Here is a 12,938-nt window from a genome sequence, read left to right on the forward strand (position 1 = left end):
AACAAGACAAAAATTATAAAAAGTTATTCTGTGAAGTCTGGGTTAGCTCACTGGAGGCCTCAGAATCAGCAAGAGTCAGGATAAGCAAAAGTCCTTGGTCTTTAAGGGGAGAAGTGAAGGGGATCGACAAAACTCCCACATGCTCTCCACCAACCAATCTCCCTTCTCCTAATCCTCCTCCAAAGTGATTCTGGCTTGTCTTACTCCACCCCCTAATCCATCCTAAGATTATCTGTATACACCAAAAGATTGAGCCAGCAGGGAATAGTAAAAAGAGCCATTTTTCCAAGCATATGCTAATAGAGTATTGTCCAATAGATAATTAGCCTTAAGTGCTCCGTTGAAAGATTCCAGTGCACCTATTCAGAGTTTCAGCCCTTTACATTTTTCCAAATAGTAAAGTAGTTTCAAAAATTAGATTTCCATATGAAATTTCTTTTAAAAATCTCATTATCATTGATAATTATTACTCTGATTTGGCACTTGTCTACCTTGTGATTATTCCTTAAGATTCTCTTAATCCCCATCACTGACATAACACCCTGAAGAAGGTGGTTCAATTAAAACCCCTTTAAATAATCATTTTCTGACTACTAGATTTTACCTACATTACTATGCTGCCTCAGTGTTTCCATCAGGGTTTTCCCCTATTGAACGGGCATAAATACCAAGAATTTTTATAGTCAGATAGATTCAAGTTGTTTCAGCTTAGCCATATAGGAATAATGAGCATTCTGGCTCTGGATTTCTGAGATTCTAACCTATTTGAAAATTTTATTTAGAATAGCTTGGGAATATTTTGCTGATCTAGGTAGATCCACAGAAAATGCATAAAAACATAAGTATTACTTTTTTGCTCTCTGATTTTGATTTCTTTGTTTGCTATTTATGTCTTTGGTGGAAAGACTAAAATATAAGTAAGGGAGCTGAAGAAAAAAAAGGTCAAATGTAGTTCTTAGTATATAGCACTATCTTGAGAGCTCAGTAGTTTTACATTTAAAGCATAATGAGACATGAATTGGATTCACCATTTAAAAAGAAAAAAATACTACAATCTATTTATCAAAGTACTATACAATGTCAGCAAATGAAAATTTTCTTTTAAATGTCTATTTGGATTATAATTATTATTGTATTTACCATTTTAGAGATATTTCAAAATAGATGTCTTATTTATAAAAAAAAAGTTAGTCTTAACAAGAAAGCTAATATTATACATGGAAATTTCATGCACCTCAAAGCTAACAGTTTCAGAGATGTATGCCTTGAATATGTGGATTCTCTTCCAGCAAAAGCTAATTAAAGTCTAGATAGATGTTAGATAATATGTAGATTATGTTGGATTTTTTTGTTTTTGTTTTTTGGGTATAGGTTAGCCTAGATGGTCTCTTAAATTCCTGAGGGCTAAAATTCTATGATTTTTTTTAGATGTAAACAGGGATTGAGAGATTGAAATCTTCATTTTTTTTGTTTGTTTTGGTTTGGGTTTTTTTGCTTAAGTACTTAGGGTTAAGTGACTTGCCCAGAGTCACAAAGCTAGGAAGTGTTAAGGGTTTGAGACCAGATTTAAACTCAGGTCCTCCTGACTTCAGGACTGGTGCTCTATCTACTGCGCCACCTAGCTGCCCCTGCAATCTTCATTGTTAATGAGAATAACCATATTGTTTAAGAATCTAGATTTGTTGGGACCCTGGATCTCTTAGAATCAGCCGGAGTCAGGATAATTAAAAGTCTTTATTCTTGGTCTTTTGCGGTGGAGGTCAGGGGATTAGATCTAGCAATCTCCCCACTTCCTCCCTCTCTCTCCACTGGCAGAAGAATGAATCAATCTCCTCCTCCTACTCCATCCACTCGTGTCACTTCCCCTTCTTTGTCCACATCCACCAATCCAGCCAGCACAGAATGTTGGGGAGAGTCATCCTCCAAATATGTGGTAATAGAGAATTGTCCAATTGATGTTTAGCCTCACTTGCCAGGTTACCTTGCATCTGCTCAGTTCTAGCCCTCTACATAGATTCATTTAAATATTCAAGTACTAAGAACATATGAACAGGTCCCCCTATCCTTAAAAAAATTAATAAATAAAAAAACAGCTAGAACTTATTATCCCCTCAAATTGTTTTATTTTTCAAATTCCTAAAAAAAAAAATTCCTATCTATAAGGGTTACTTCCACATTCTTGCCACACTTCAATTTTAGCAATCTAGCTCTGATCTTTTCACTTAATTTAATATTCTTTCTCTGAAGATATCAGATATCAACAGCTTCTTAAATGCAAATCTGATAGTTTTTTTCAAATCCTTCTTTATCTTTCAGCTGCATGGATTTGATACCGCTGACCACCCTTTCCTTCTGAATGTCTCTTTTTTTTGGGGGGGGAGGAAGTGGCACTTTGTGCTCCTACTTTCCTCTCTGCTTCTTCTCAATTCTCTTCACAAAGCCCTATCTTTACTCTATGTCATTATGTTTCTTGTGTTCAAAACTTTCTATTCATACAACTATTACCATCATTCAGGCCCTCCTCAACCTTGGTGATTAGAATGGACTTCTATTTTTTTAAAATATGTATCTTATCATGTTATTCCCCTACTCAAAAAAACCTCTGGTGGTTCCCTATTGTATCTGGGATAAAAAAATAAATATCTCTTACTTCTACAGCCTTTTATGACCTGACCCTACAAACCTATTTTCCTGTCTATAGTATTACACTTCTCAGTACAACAATGCTAATAATACAAGCAATTTGGCCTTCTCTGTTACTCCATCTCCCATCTCCTTGTTTTGCACTATTTTCCCCCATTCTTAGAATATCCTCCTCCTTCATTTCTACTTCAGAGTCCTCCTCTCCTTTAAGATGCATTAAACTCAAGCACTACTTTCTACACAGTCTTTCTTACAGTGTTGCAGTGTCACATAGCCAATATATTCCTGGCTTTAAGACCAGCTCTTTATCTACTCTGTCTAAATAAATTAATTCAGTTTAGTAGTAGTATACTACATCATATATCAAATTCAGTTTTCTGAGAAGAGTTAAAGTATAATATTCTTCTCAGAAAGCTGAATTCAATATATGATGTGATCCCATCTTCTCTAAATAACATTTGAAAGAAAGCTGATGTAATTCCCTAATTTTCAAAAAAATAACTTCTTCCACGTTGTAAGCTATTATTTAATGCTTTATTAAAGTAGGTATTTAGGAAAGGAAATAATAATTACTGCAAGCCAGCATGGGTTCATCAATAATAAGTCATACAAAACTAAATGCATTTCCTTTTTGAGGGAGTAGGGTGTGTAGTTGTGGACTGACATATCAGGGAAATGACACAGACATAGGGTAATCAGGTTTCAGTAAGGTAGTTGACAAATCATCTTTTATAGATAAGAGACATGTGGACTGAAAGATAATTATGTTCATAAAGGGCTGAATGACTGCACCCCAAAACCAGTAATTAATGCATTGATGACAGCCTGTATGAAGGTATCAAGAAGAATGTCATAGGGATCTCTCTTTGGCCTTCTGTTAAACCTTTTTTTCCTCAAATGACTGGTGAAGATGTCCACAGCAAGTTCATTAAAATAAAAATGATATGGAACTTGGAAGGATTGATTCTAAATGTGTTGGATGGCCAAGGCAGGTTCTAACACATTTTTACAGGCTGGAATAATGCACTTAATAATAATAATAATATTTATTATATTAATAAATTATTTAATACTCAATAATAATTAATGGATTATAATTATAATTAATAATTAATGGATTTCTAAATGAGAGAAATGCTGCTATCAATGGTTCATAAAAACAACAACCTAATAGTTTAAAGGGTCTGGAAACAAATTGAGTATGGTGTGACAACCAAAAACTTTAATGTTATATTTGGCTGTGTTTACAAAAACATAATTTACAGAATGAGAATGGCTATAATCCTATTGTATCAGATATCCTGGTTAGACCACATGAGAAGTGGTATATTGGGATTATGGGAATTACAATAGGAAAAGTGTGTTCAAACAACCAAGTTGGAGTACATAAAGAAGAGAATGACTAGCAGAGTGTAATAACTGCAAAGATGTCATGTGTTATTAACATGAGGAGCACAGAAGGCATTTTATAGGTCCTGTAATCCAATTTTATAATAATAATAATAATTACATTTTTAAGATGAGGAAATTGGTAAAGAGTTAAGAGATTAATGAATGGTGTGGGGTTTATTCCTAAAAAAGAAGACAATCAGAAGTAGAGGTAATTTTGAAGTTCTATGGAATAGGTATGAAGGTTATTATTTTAAATTATGGTAAACTTTAAACATCTGACTTGATATAAGGAAATATTTTCTAATAATCATGTAATGTTCGGGTTAGCTTTCTGTCATAGTCAGACCCAGTCTCAGTCTGACCCAATCTCCTCCAGAAGCTGCCAGTCTGCCAGTTTCAACCAGTCTTCCCCTTAGTGCAGGAGACATGAGAACCACAATAAGGCTGGTCAAAGATAGACCTTGTTAGCCCTTATATATCTTATTGTAATTACATCATTACAGCAAACTAATTATGTATGAACTTGAGAACTATTACATCACTATGCTAAGTATATGCAAACTAGATAACCATTGTATCATTAATTCCATTGAGTTAACACCTTGTTGTAAGTATCCTCTTTTCAAGAATAATGGTTACACCCTTCTTGACTTCTCAGGAAAGGTGAGAACATCAAAGGGAAGTGACAACAACAAAGGGAAAATGGGGAGACAAACCAGATATTGTTAGCAAGTTTCCTCTGGGCTAAAGGATCTTATACCTTACACAGAGTTCCCCCATTATCTGCTGCTCTCTATATAATTCAAAAGATCTGGCTTAGGAAGAAATAAGTTCTTCATTATTTGAGGTCCTTAAGGAGATAAGCTGGATAAATATGTGTAATTGATTTTGTCAAGAAATATCTGCTCAGTTGCAATTTTAATTACATAATTTCTGAGATTCTCAACTCAGAGATTATTTGAGAATAAAATTTCTTGGGTTCAAGTTCTTGTTTTGGTACTTTAATAGTGGCCAAATTCAAAGTACATAGCAGTGAAGCTATCAAAATGTTTTCTTTTCCCCATCTAGCTACAAGTCCTGTAAACACTAATTAAATTGTCAATAAAATATTGTTTTCATTTTATTGGTGTTTGAGAGGATCTTTCAGATACAAGATGTTTAATGCCATTCACTAGTTAGGTGATATCAGATAAATTCCTAAGGCTTTAAAGGTTGCAATTTTGTTCAATTATTCATTCAACAAACATTGTGATGGGTCGTTTTTTTTTTTTTTTTCTTTTCAGCTGTTTATACTAGATGACTTTTATATAAATCTTTCTAAGTCTAAGGTCTGATTTCCTTTTTCTATTCAACCTCAACTGAACAAGAATTTAAATATTTAGCTAAGCCCCTAGTGAGGAGCTGTGGTGGTCTTGCCTGGATCTAAAAGATCCTGGAGAGAAGGAATGGTTTGATTTTATATGTGTATATATCAGTAGCTGAGTGGGTTGACAAAGAAGATCATCAGGAAGCAGACTCACACATGTTCCAAGAATAAAAGTAAAGTGAACCTACTCCCTGTTGAATCACTTGCTACTGTCACAGCAGAGGAGCTTGCATAGTTCAATTAAACTATAAGCTATACCATCTAGGATTACCCAAGATAAACAGGTTATTAATAGTGAAGAGTTCTGGGAAAAGGTGAGCCACTGGAGAAACAATGACAAATCATTCAGTATTTTTGCCAGGAAAACTTTATGGACAGTTATTAAAATTATAAAAGATATAACACTGAAAGATAAGTCTCTTAGATTGGAAGATATGCAACATACTATTGGCAAAGAGCAAACTATCAGCAGCTACAGAAAAAAAATGAAGTGGCTAAACCAAAACTGAAAGCAAGGTTAGCTGAGGATGTGTCTGGTGATGAAAGACAAGTCCAAAACTGCATAGGAAACTAGAATGTAAGATATGTAAATCAAGGTAAATTGGATGTGGTCAAATGGGAGATGAAAAAATTAAATACTGACATCTTAGGTGTCAGTGAATTTAAATAGATGATAAGAGGTGAACTTAATTCAGGTAATCATTACATATATTTTGCAGCCAAAGTGAGTAGAGGGAAGTTCAATAAAATCAGTTAAAATTAGGCCTGGAGATAATTGTGGTTGAAACCATAAGCTTCCTATTGCAAAATTCAGACTTAAAAGTGAAAAATGTAGAGAAAATTATTAGGCTGTGAAAATGATGAGGAGATTTTGGAGATTAGAAAGAGGTTTGCAATATTACACAGGAGGGAGCAACAAAAAATACCCCAAAGAAAAAGACCAAGAAAGTAAAGTAGTTGTTTGATGAGGCTTTACAAATAAACATCTGAACAAATAAGGAAAGGTAAAAGGAAAAAGAAAAAGACTAGACCCAATTGAATGCAGAATTTCAGAACATAGTAAGAAGAGATAAGACTATTTATTAAATGTATAATGCAAAGAAATAGAGTAAAACAAAAGAATGAAAAAGTCAAAAGATATCTTCAAAAACTCAGATATCAAAGGAATATTTTATATAAAAATTGGGCACGATAAAAGACAAAAATGGCAGGGACTTAACCGAAGTAGAAGAGATTAAGAAGTGTTAAGAATATACAGAAGAATCACACAAAAAATATTTAACATCATCAATGATCATGATGTTATGGTTACTCATTTAAAACCAGAAATCATAGACAATGATGTGAAATAGGCCTTAAGAAGCATCACTAATAAGGCTAGTAGAGATGATGAAATTCCCGCTGAGCTTTTTAGAATCCTAAAAGATGATTCTTTTAAAGAGCTGCACTCAATATTCCAGCAAATTTGGAAAGTTCAATAGTGGCCACTTGATTGAAAAAGATCAATTCATGTACCAATCCTAAAGAAGAGCAAAGCCAAAGAATGCTCAAATTTCTGAATAACTATGCTTATTCCATATGCTAGCAAGATTATGCTGAAGATTCTGCAAAAATGAAACCATTCCTCTACTCAAAGCATTTACAAAATGCTTTTTCAACCTGTCCCCATCTCCCATATCTTGTCCCCCACGAAATAGTCTGTTCTGCCTTTTTTTTAATTCACAAAACAATTAATATTGTATTATTAATATTATGTAGTTATTTATGCACATTGCTTCTCTTTAGTTTCATCAGAGTCTAGCATGGACAATATTTTTGGGGCTATATTTTTGTTCTCTGTCTCTCTTATTGTACATAATAAATACATTCTGAAAGACTGTGATGAAATGAAGAAAAATAAACAAAACTAGAAAAAGATGGGTCTTCCTTTCATACTTTCAAAAAGTTATTATCTCATTCTTGTTAGCCAAATTTATTTTAATGAATCTCAGAAACTATCTTTGTATGGAAAATGGCATGAATATAAGCATTAATTACAGTATATATTTTCAGTATTATAAACCTTATTCCAGATGTCCCATGAATTGTTCTATTGTCTGACATATTCTCACGGAATCTCAGGCATCCAATTAACCCAGCATCTCGCATCAGGTTAAACTGTACTGTTAAAATGGATTAAAAAACTGGAATTTTCCAAAAATTGACTGCAAAGCCCTTTATGTTTTTAAAAGAAACAAAAGCATAAACTTATTTGATTTAGAAAGAGGAAGGAAAACAATCTTGTGACAAGAGCCTGAGTAACTATTTTAAAAGAAAATACTAAATTTTATTGGTACTTCAGAAAAACATGTATTTTAATAAACTGAGGTACAGAATTTTGTCTAAATAATATTTTGATAAAACTTTTTTAATGAAGAAAAGCCCTGATGTTTTCAAAAGTAAGAAGGTAAGGGAGAACAAGAAAGCAGAAATAAGAAATGTAAAAAAAAAAAAAAGCAAAAATAAAAAATGTGAAGTAGTTTATCAACAATAAAAATAATTGATAGTGAACATCTATAAAACACACACATACACACACACACACACACACACACATATCACTTTGTTTGAGCTTGAGGTAATATAACTTCATGATTCCCTTTTTTAGATGTATAAATTGAGGCTTGGTGAAAATATGTGACTTGCCCATAGTCTAACACAGTAAGGGCCAACTTTTACCTTAATATGTCTATAGCATTTTAGCCATTATATTGAGCTATTGTTTTGGGATTTGTTTGTTTGTTTGTTTGTTTTAGTTTATAGAGAAGACTTAATAGTTTTGTTCTTGTTTTAAGAATAATGAACATGGTGTTGTAAGAGAAGGAAGGAGGGCATTAGAGAGAAAAGAATATTCCATGGACATCAACAAGATATTTAGAAATGTGGAATTGATTGAATTAAGTCATAAACTCCCTGAAGAATGGTATGATTTTATTTTTCATTTTATCCTAGATCATAATCCAATAATTTGTATACTATAGGTGTCCTTGGAAACTAAATGAAGAAGTAATTATGGGCAAGATATAGTGGAGAAACATTAAAATTCTTAAACAGAAAGAAACAAAATGAAACCTATTTTGGAAGGAAGAACAGCTATTAGAAAGCTGCTGTTGCAACCGATTCATGAAGTACTTACATTAGTGAAGTACAAAATACAAAGGAAGAAAAAAAATTCAAAAAAACATTTTGGGACAAAAATTTTCCCACTGATGGTTGACGGAAAAGTAAAAATTATCTCTATGGTAGTAAATAAAGCAAGGGACATTAGGTATGATAATGCTGACAATAAAGGAAAAGCTTGAAAATTTGAAGAAAAGACAATGAATTAACATCTCAACATATTTCTTGTGAAACTACATTTTCAAACTAATTTTTCTATTGGTATTATGAAAACCAATTATTTTAAAATTGGGAGTTTAAGATTTTCTAGTTCACAAACTGGCAATGAGCATTTCTACAATTTGTCATTTAAATGAGCTAGAAATTAGTTTCAAAAATCGACACTCTGCTAGACACACATAATAATATAATAATACATATATAATAAATAATAATACACATAGAGAGAGATACACACAAAATTAAAAATGCAGACCTTCATATAACTTATCTTTCTAAAACAGGATTCAGTGTAATAAAAGCAAAATGTATATGAAAAATTATGTACTTATTATATAGATCCTATGTTCTTGCTTATTTTAATGCTTAAAATCTCAAAGTTTTCTAATTAGTGATAAATTTATAATTTATAATTAATGGAGCTGTAGAAATAATACAGATTTGGTTTATAAATCAAGTACATAAAAGGTTCAGAAATTTTGAAAAGAGAGAGTAGGAAAAACTGAATCATTTCTGCTTTGTTTAATTCTATAAAAATTAAGTTAAATATTCATAAATTTCCCTAATCTACATAAGAACCAAAACATGAACCAATCATGACTGCATATGATAGTACTTTGTACACTGTAATAGGTTCTTATCACATGTTAGTTTAATGAATAAGTGAATGAAGTAGAGATCCTTCACTTTAAGCAAAGATAAGTATTTGTCCTCTGAATATAAAACAAAATCAGGACAAGTTTTTTATCCTTGTTTGTGTGTTCCTTTTTTTCTTTATATTTATTTCAAATAAATATAACAATTTATTATTTTAATGGGGTGAGGTATTTCCTCCTCTAAATTTTATGTACAGAGAACATGCATTAATACTGCTGGCAGCCTAATTATCAATTTTATTTCACCAATTTTACTGTCATAAAGAAGGGAAAATAGTATTTTATTTCTTTTCCCAATAATTCACACAAGTATTTATCTTATTTTACCATTCTTTAAAGTTTGCATTCTTTCTTTTTTTAAATGGAATCATATACATCTTCCTTTTCATTGGACTATTTCATAAAAACAATGTTCATATTTGATAAAATAATATTGTCCAGAAATTGTGGAAAAGCTGACAAGTTATGACTATGATTGATAGACATTGAAAAGTTATCACCAATAATATTTTAAGTATTGAAGAATTCATATAGCATTAAGTTATTAATAAATATAAAACTATTAGAATATTATTCATTGAGTATCTTTTCTTAACAGCCACTAAGGTTGCAAAATAAAACTAATTTTTGTTTTTTGTCTTTTGATATAAATACACTAAAAAAAAAAATTGAGCTACCTGAAGAGTAATGTATACTAATTAGTGTATATCATAGGTTGCTCTATTCTCACAACAATCCAACTATAGTTACATGTAATGAATAGTTTTCACTAGTATTTTAGATATAAAAAAATGAATCTTTCCTGTCAAACTTTGAAATTATTTCTTAATTATACATTGCCACACTGTCCAACAGTAATCATGTAGAACTCAACAAGAATTTATGTATAAATAGAATATATGATGAAAGAAGTACATGAGAAAGGCTGCAAAATAAAGTGATCACATTTACTTAACCTCTTGAATTTTTAACTATATTCCATGTAGTGCAACTTGGCACATTATTCCCTAAGCTTAAAAACCAAAATACCAGTTAGGTATAAAATTCAAATATAAATTAAAAAAAATTAAAAAAAATACATCCCTTACATACAGTATTGGTCCAGATTTTCTCTTATGTTCTACCACAGTATGTTTACATGAGTGTTTTGATACTTAGCCAGTTTTTTTTTTTTTTTTTTGGTTAAGAGCAGTCTCTTCTACATAAAAAAACTGATAAAATATCTATAAACTCATATAAAATGCCACTGCAGGAATCTCATAAATATAAAATTGCTGGTATACTTTGGAAATTTACACCTTATGTTTGTCTCTCTGTAGAAGCAAACATGTACAAAGACATAGTAATAACTCTTTGAAATCAGATAATATTCTGACAGCTCAGTTTCACACTGACAAAAAGGGCCTGAGCAAAAGCCAAGAGGCCCAGGTGCACAGTGTCATGCCAGTATTTAATGTAGTATAATATCAGATAGATACTGGTGAGAGAAAATACTAGGAATAAAGTACAGATAATAGCATGGACAACCACTCATTGCAAAATTACTTGTGCTCATCATGCTGTGAGCTTTGTATTAAATTTTTCTGTCAAGTGGCAGGAATCAGAAGGAGAAGTGGCTTAAAAAACCCTTTTTGTAACCTTAGATAAGAATCTATAATATTAGGCTTTCATATGATAATGGCAAATGATGTACCTCTGAAAAATTGCTGACTGGTAATGAAAGTCCTAATCAGATTGTTGTTGCTGAGAACCAAGTTGGGAGGAGGGGAAGAGTGGTGATGACAATGACACCCTTCTTTTCCCCCATCTTCTTAGCAAATTTGACAAACTTGACAAAATGGTTGAGTCTGGAAATTATATAAATTTCTAACAAAACCCTTAAGATTGTTTTGTAAGGTAGTTTAATAAATGTTAGGCCACCTGATGTACTTTCATTAAAGGCTTTCTTTAGATATCATCATAATGTTTGCATTATCCTATTATATTCTTTTGAGAATACAAGCATTACCTTTTCAGCAGCAGTTGATATTTTATGTGAAGGCACAAGAGAAAATGATTAGATTTTGTCTTTTGGTACATAAAATGGCTGTAATAATATTGTAGTTAAAATTAAAATTTAAACAAGTTCATTACTTTCTGTTTGAATAATATATTGTTCATAAAAATATGGACAGTTTCAACAAATTAATGTTAAATTAACTTAATAAAATTTAATTTCATGCTTATTTTTACATAAATATGTACATAAATCTAGTATCTTAAATAATTAGCATATAAAAAACTATAAATTGTTTTTGTAATAACTGTGTCCCAAAGGTACTGAGTATTGAAAACAATAATGTTTTGTGATATAAAGCTTAAATCAGTAAATATTTTATGTGTTACAAAGTTTTCCACCCCATATAGATACTGGGCAAAACAGAGAAATTTATCAAGATTTTCATCTATTTCCATGTCCTTACCATCTGTGTAGAGTTCTCTTCGCAGATGTCCTTGCTGGTGTTTTTGTTTCTTGGCTGGTCGGACCTTTTGCATCACAGCAGTACTCATATTACTGTCTGTGGATAGAGGGCTGGTGGGTCTAGGACAGTGTGATCCATGAAAATGCCTTCGGCCTAAAAAATATCCCAATGTATCAGAATCAATCAATACTTGTTTTCCTTTATCAAAAAGGGGGGGAGGAACCCAAGATTCCACTTATTTTCACCACTTTCAAAACAAAGTAATACAGCAAAACAAAACAGTAACCTTTTATCTCTCAGTGTTTAGTCAACCATTGGAGGTAAAAAAGCATCACTGTATTTATATAGGACTGAATCTCATGATTCTTATATAAAAAGACAATTATCACTTCACTAGCTCTGTTGAAGTGTTTATTAAAACAAATATGTTAATTATTTTTAAAAAAATCAAAACGCTTCATATTTTACTGGAATATTTGTTGCTTTTTGGTACAGAAGATACAGGATTAGGAAAAGGAAGGAATATGAAATTAAAAGAAGCTAGAATAAATAAAGAGGTTTAATGGTATAAATGTTTTTTTTTTTTTAAAACAAACACTGAAATGGAAATTTCTATTTACTTTTGCATGTATGAATTGTTATAAATGGTATAGTTTTTATTTAGACCATCTAAGATTGATCTAGTTTAGGCTTCTGAAATCTGGCAAAGTGACTAGTTTTGGATTAGCTATTCATTTAAAATATTTTCTCATTGTGGCAGTTCCTGATCCTTAGGGTGAAGAGACTTGTTGTTGTTGTTACTATTTTTAATAGAATTTTACTGGTTCTAGGCATCTTAGTCAACTGGGCTTATTTATTACAAAAAGGAATAAATCATGTCTTTCAGTCAAACATTGGCATTCTCTGACATCAGCCATGCTCAGCTGAGCAATGAAGATAGAAGATTGAGCAACAGACATGGTATATATTTAGCCCAGAATTGTAAAGGAGATACCACAATCACATGTTTGATGTGTTTGTCCTTTATTACTGCCTTATACA

The 12,938-nt window shown here is 31.6% G+C and overlaps 1 protein-coding gene across 1 annotated transcript in view; it reads right to left on the minus strand.

The window, feature by feature from the left end:
- ROBO1 (roundabout guidance receptor 1) overlaps window positions 1-12,938 on the minus strand; it is a 582,961-nt gene that overhangs the window by 13,294 nt on the left and 556,729 nt on the right. Inside the window, exon 28 of the mRNA XM_074299785.1 lies at window positions 11,898-12,050. Coding sequence (XP_074155886.1) covers window positions 11,898-12,050 — 153 coding nt within the window. The remainder of the gene's footprint in view (window positions 1-11,897; window positions 12,051-12,938) is intronic.

The sequence above is a fragment of the Sminthopsis crassicaudata genome, chromosome 3 (assembly GCF_048593235.1).
Source record: "Sminthopsis crassicaudata isolate SCR6 chromosome 3, ASM4859323v1, whole genome shotgun sequence".
Taxonomy (NCBI): domain Eukaryota; kingdom Metazoa; phylum Chordata; class Mammalia; order Dasyuromorphia; family Dasyuridae; genus Sminthopsis; species Sminthopsis crassicaudata.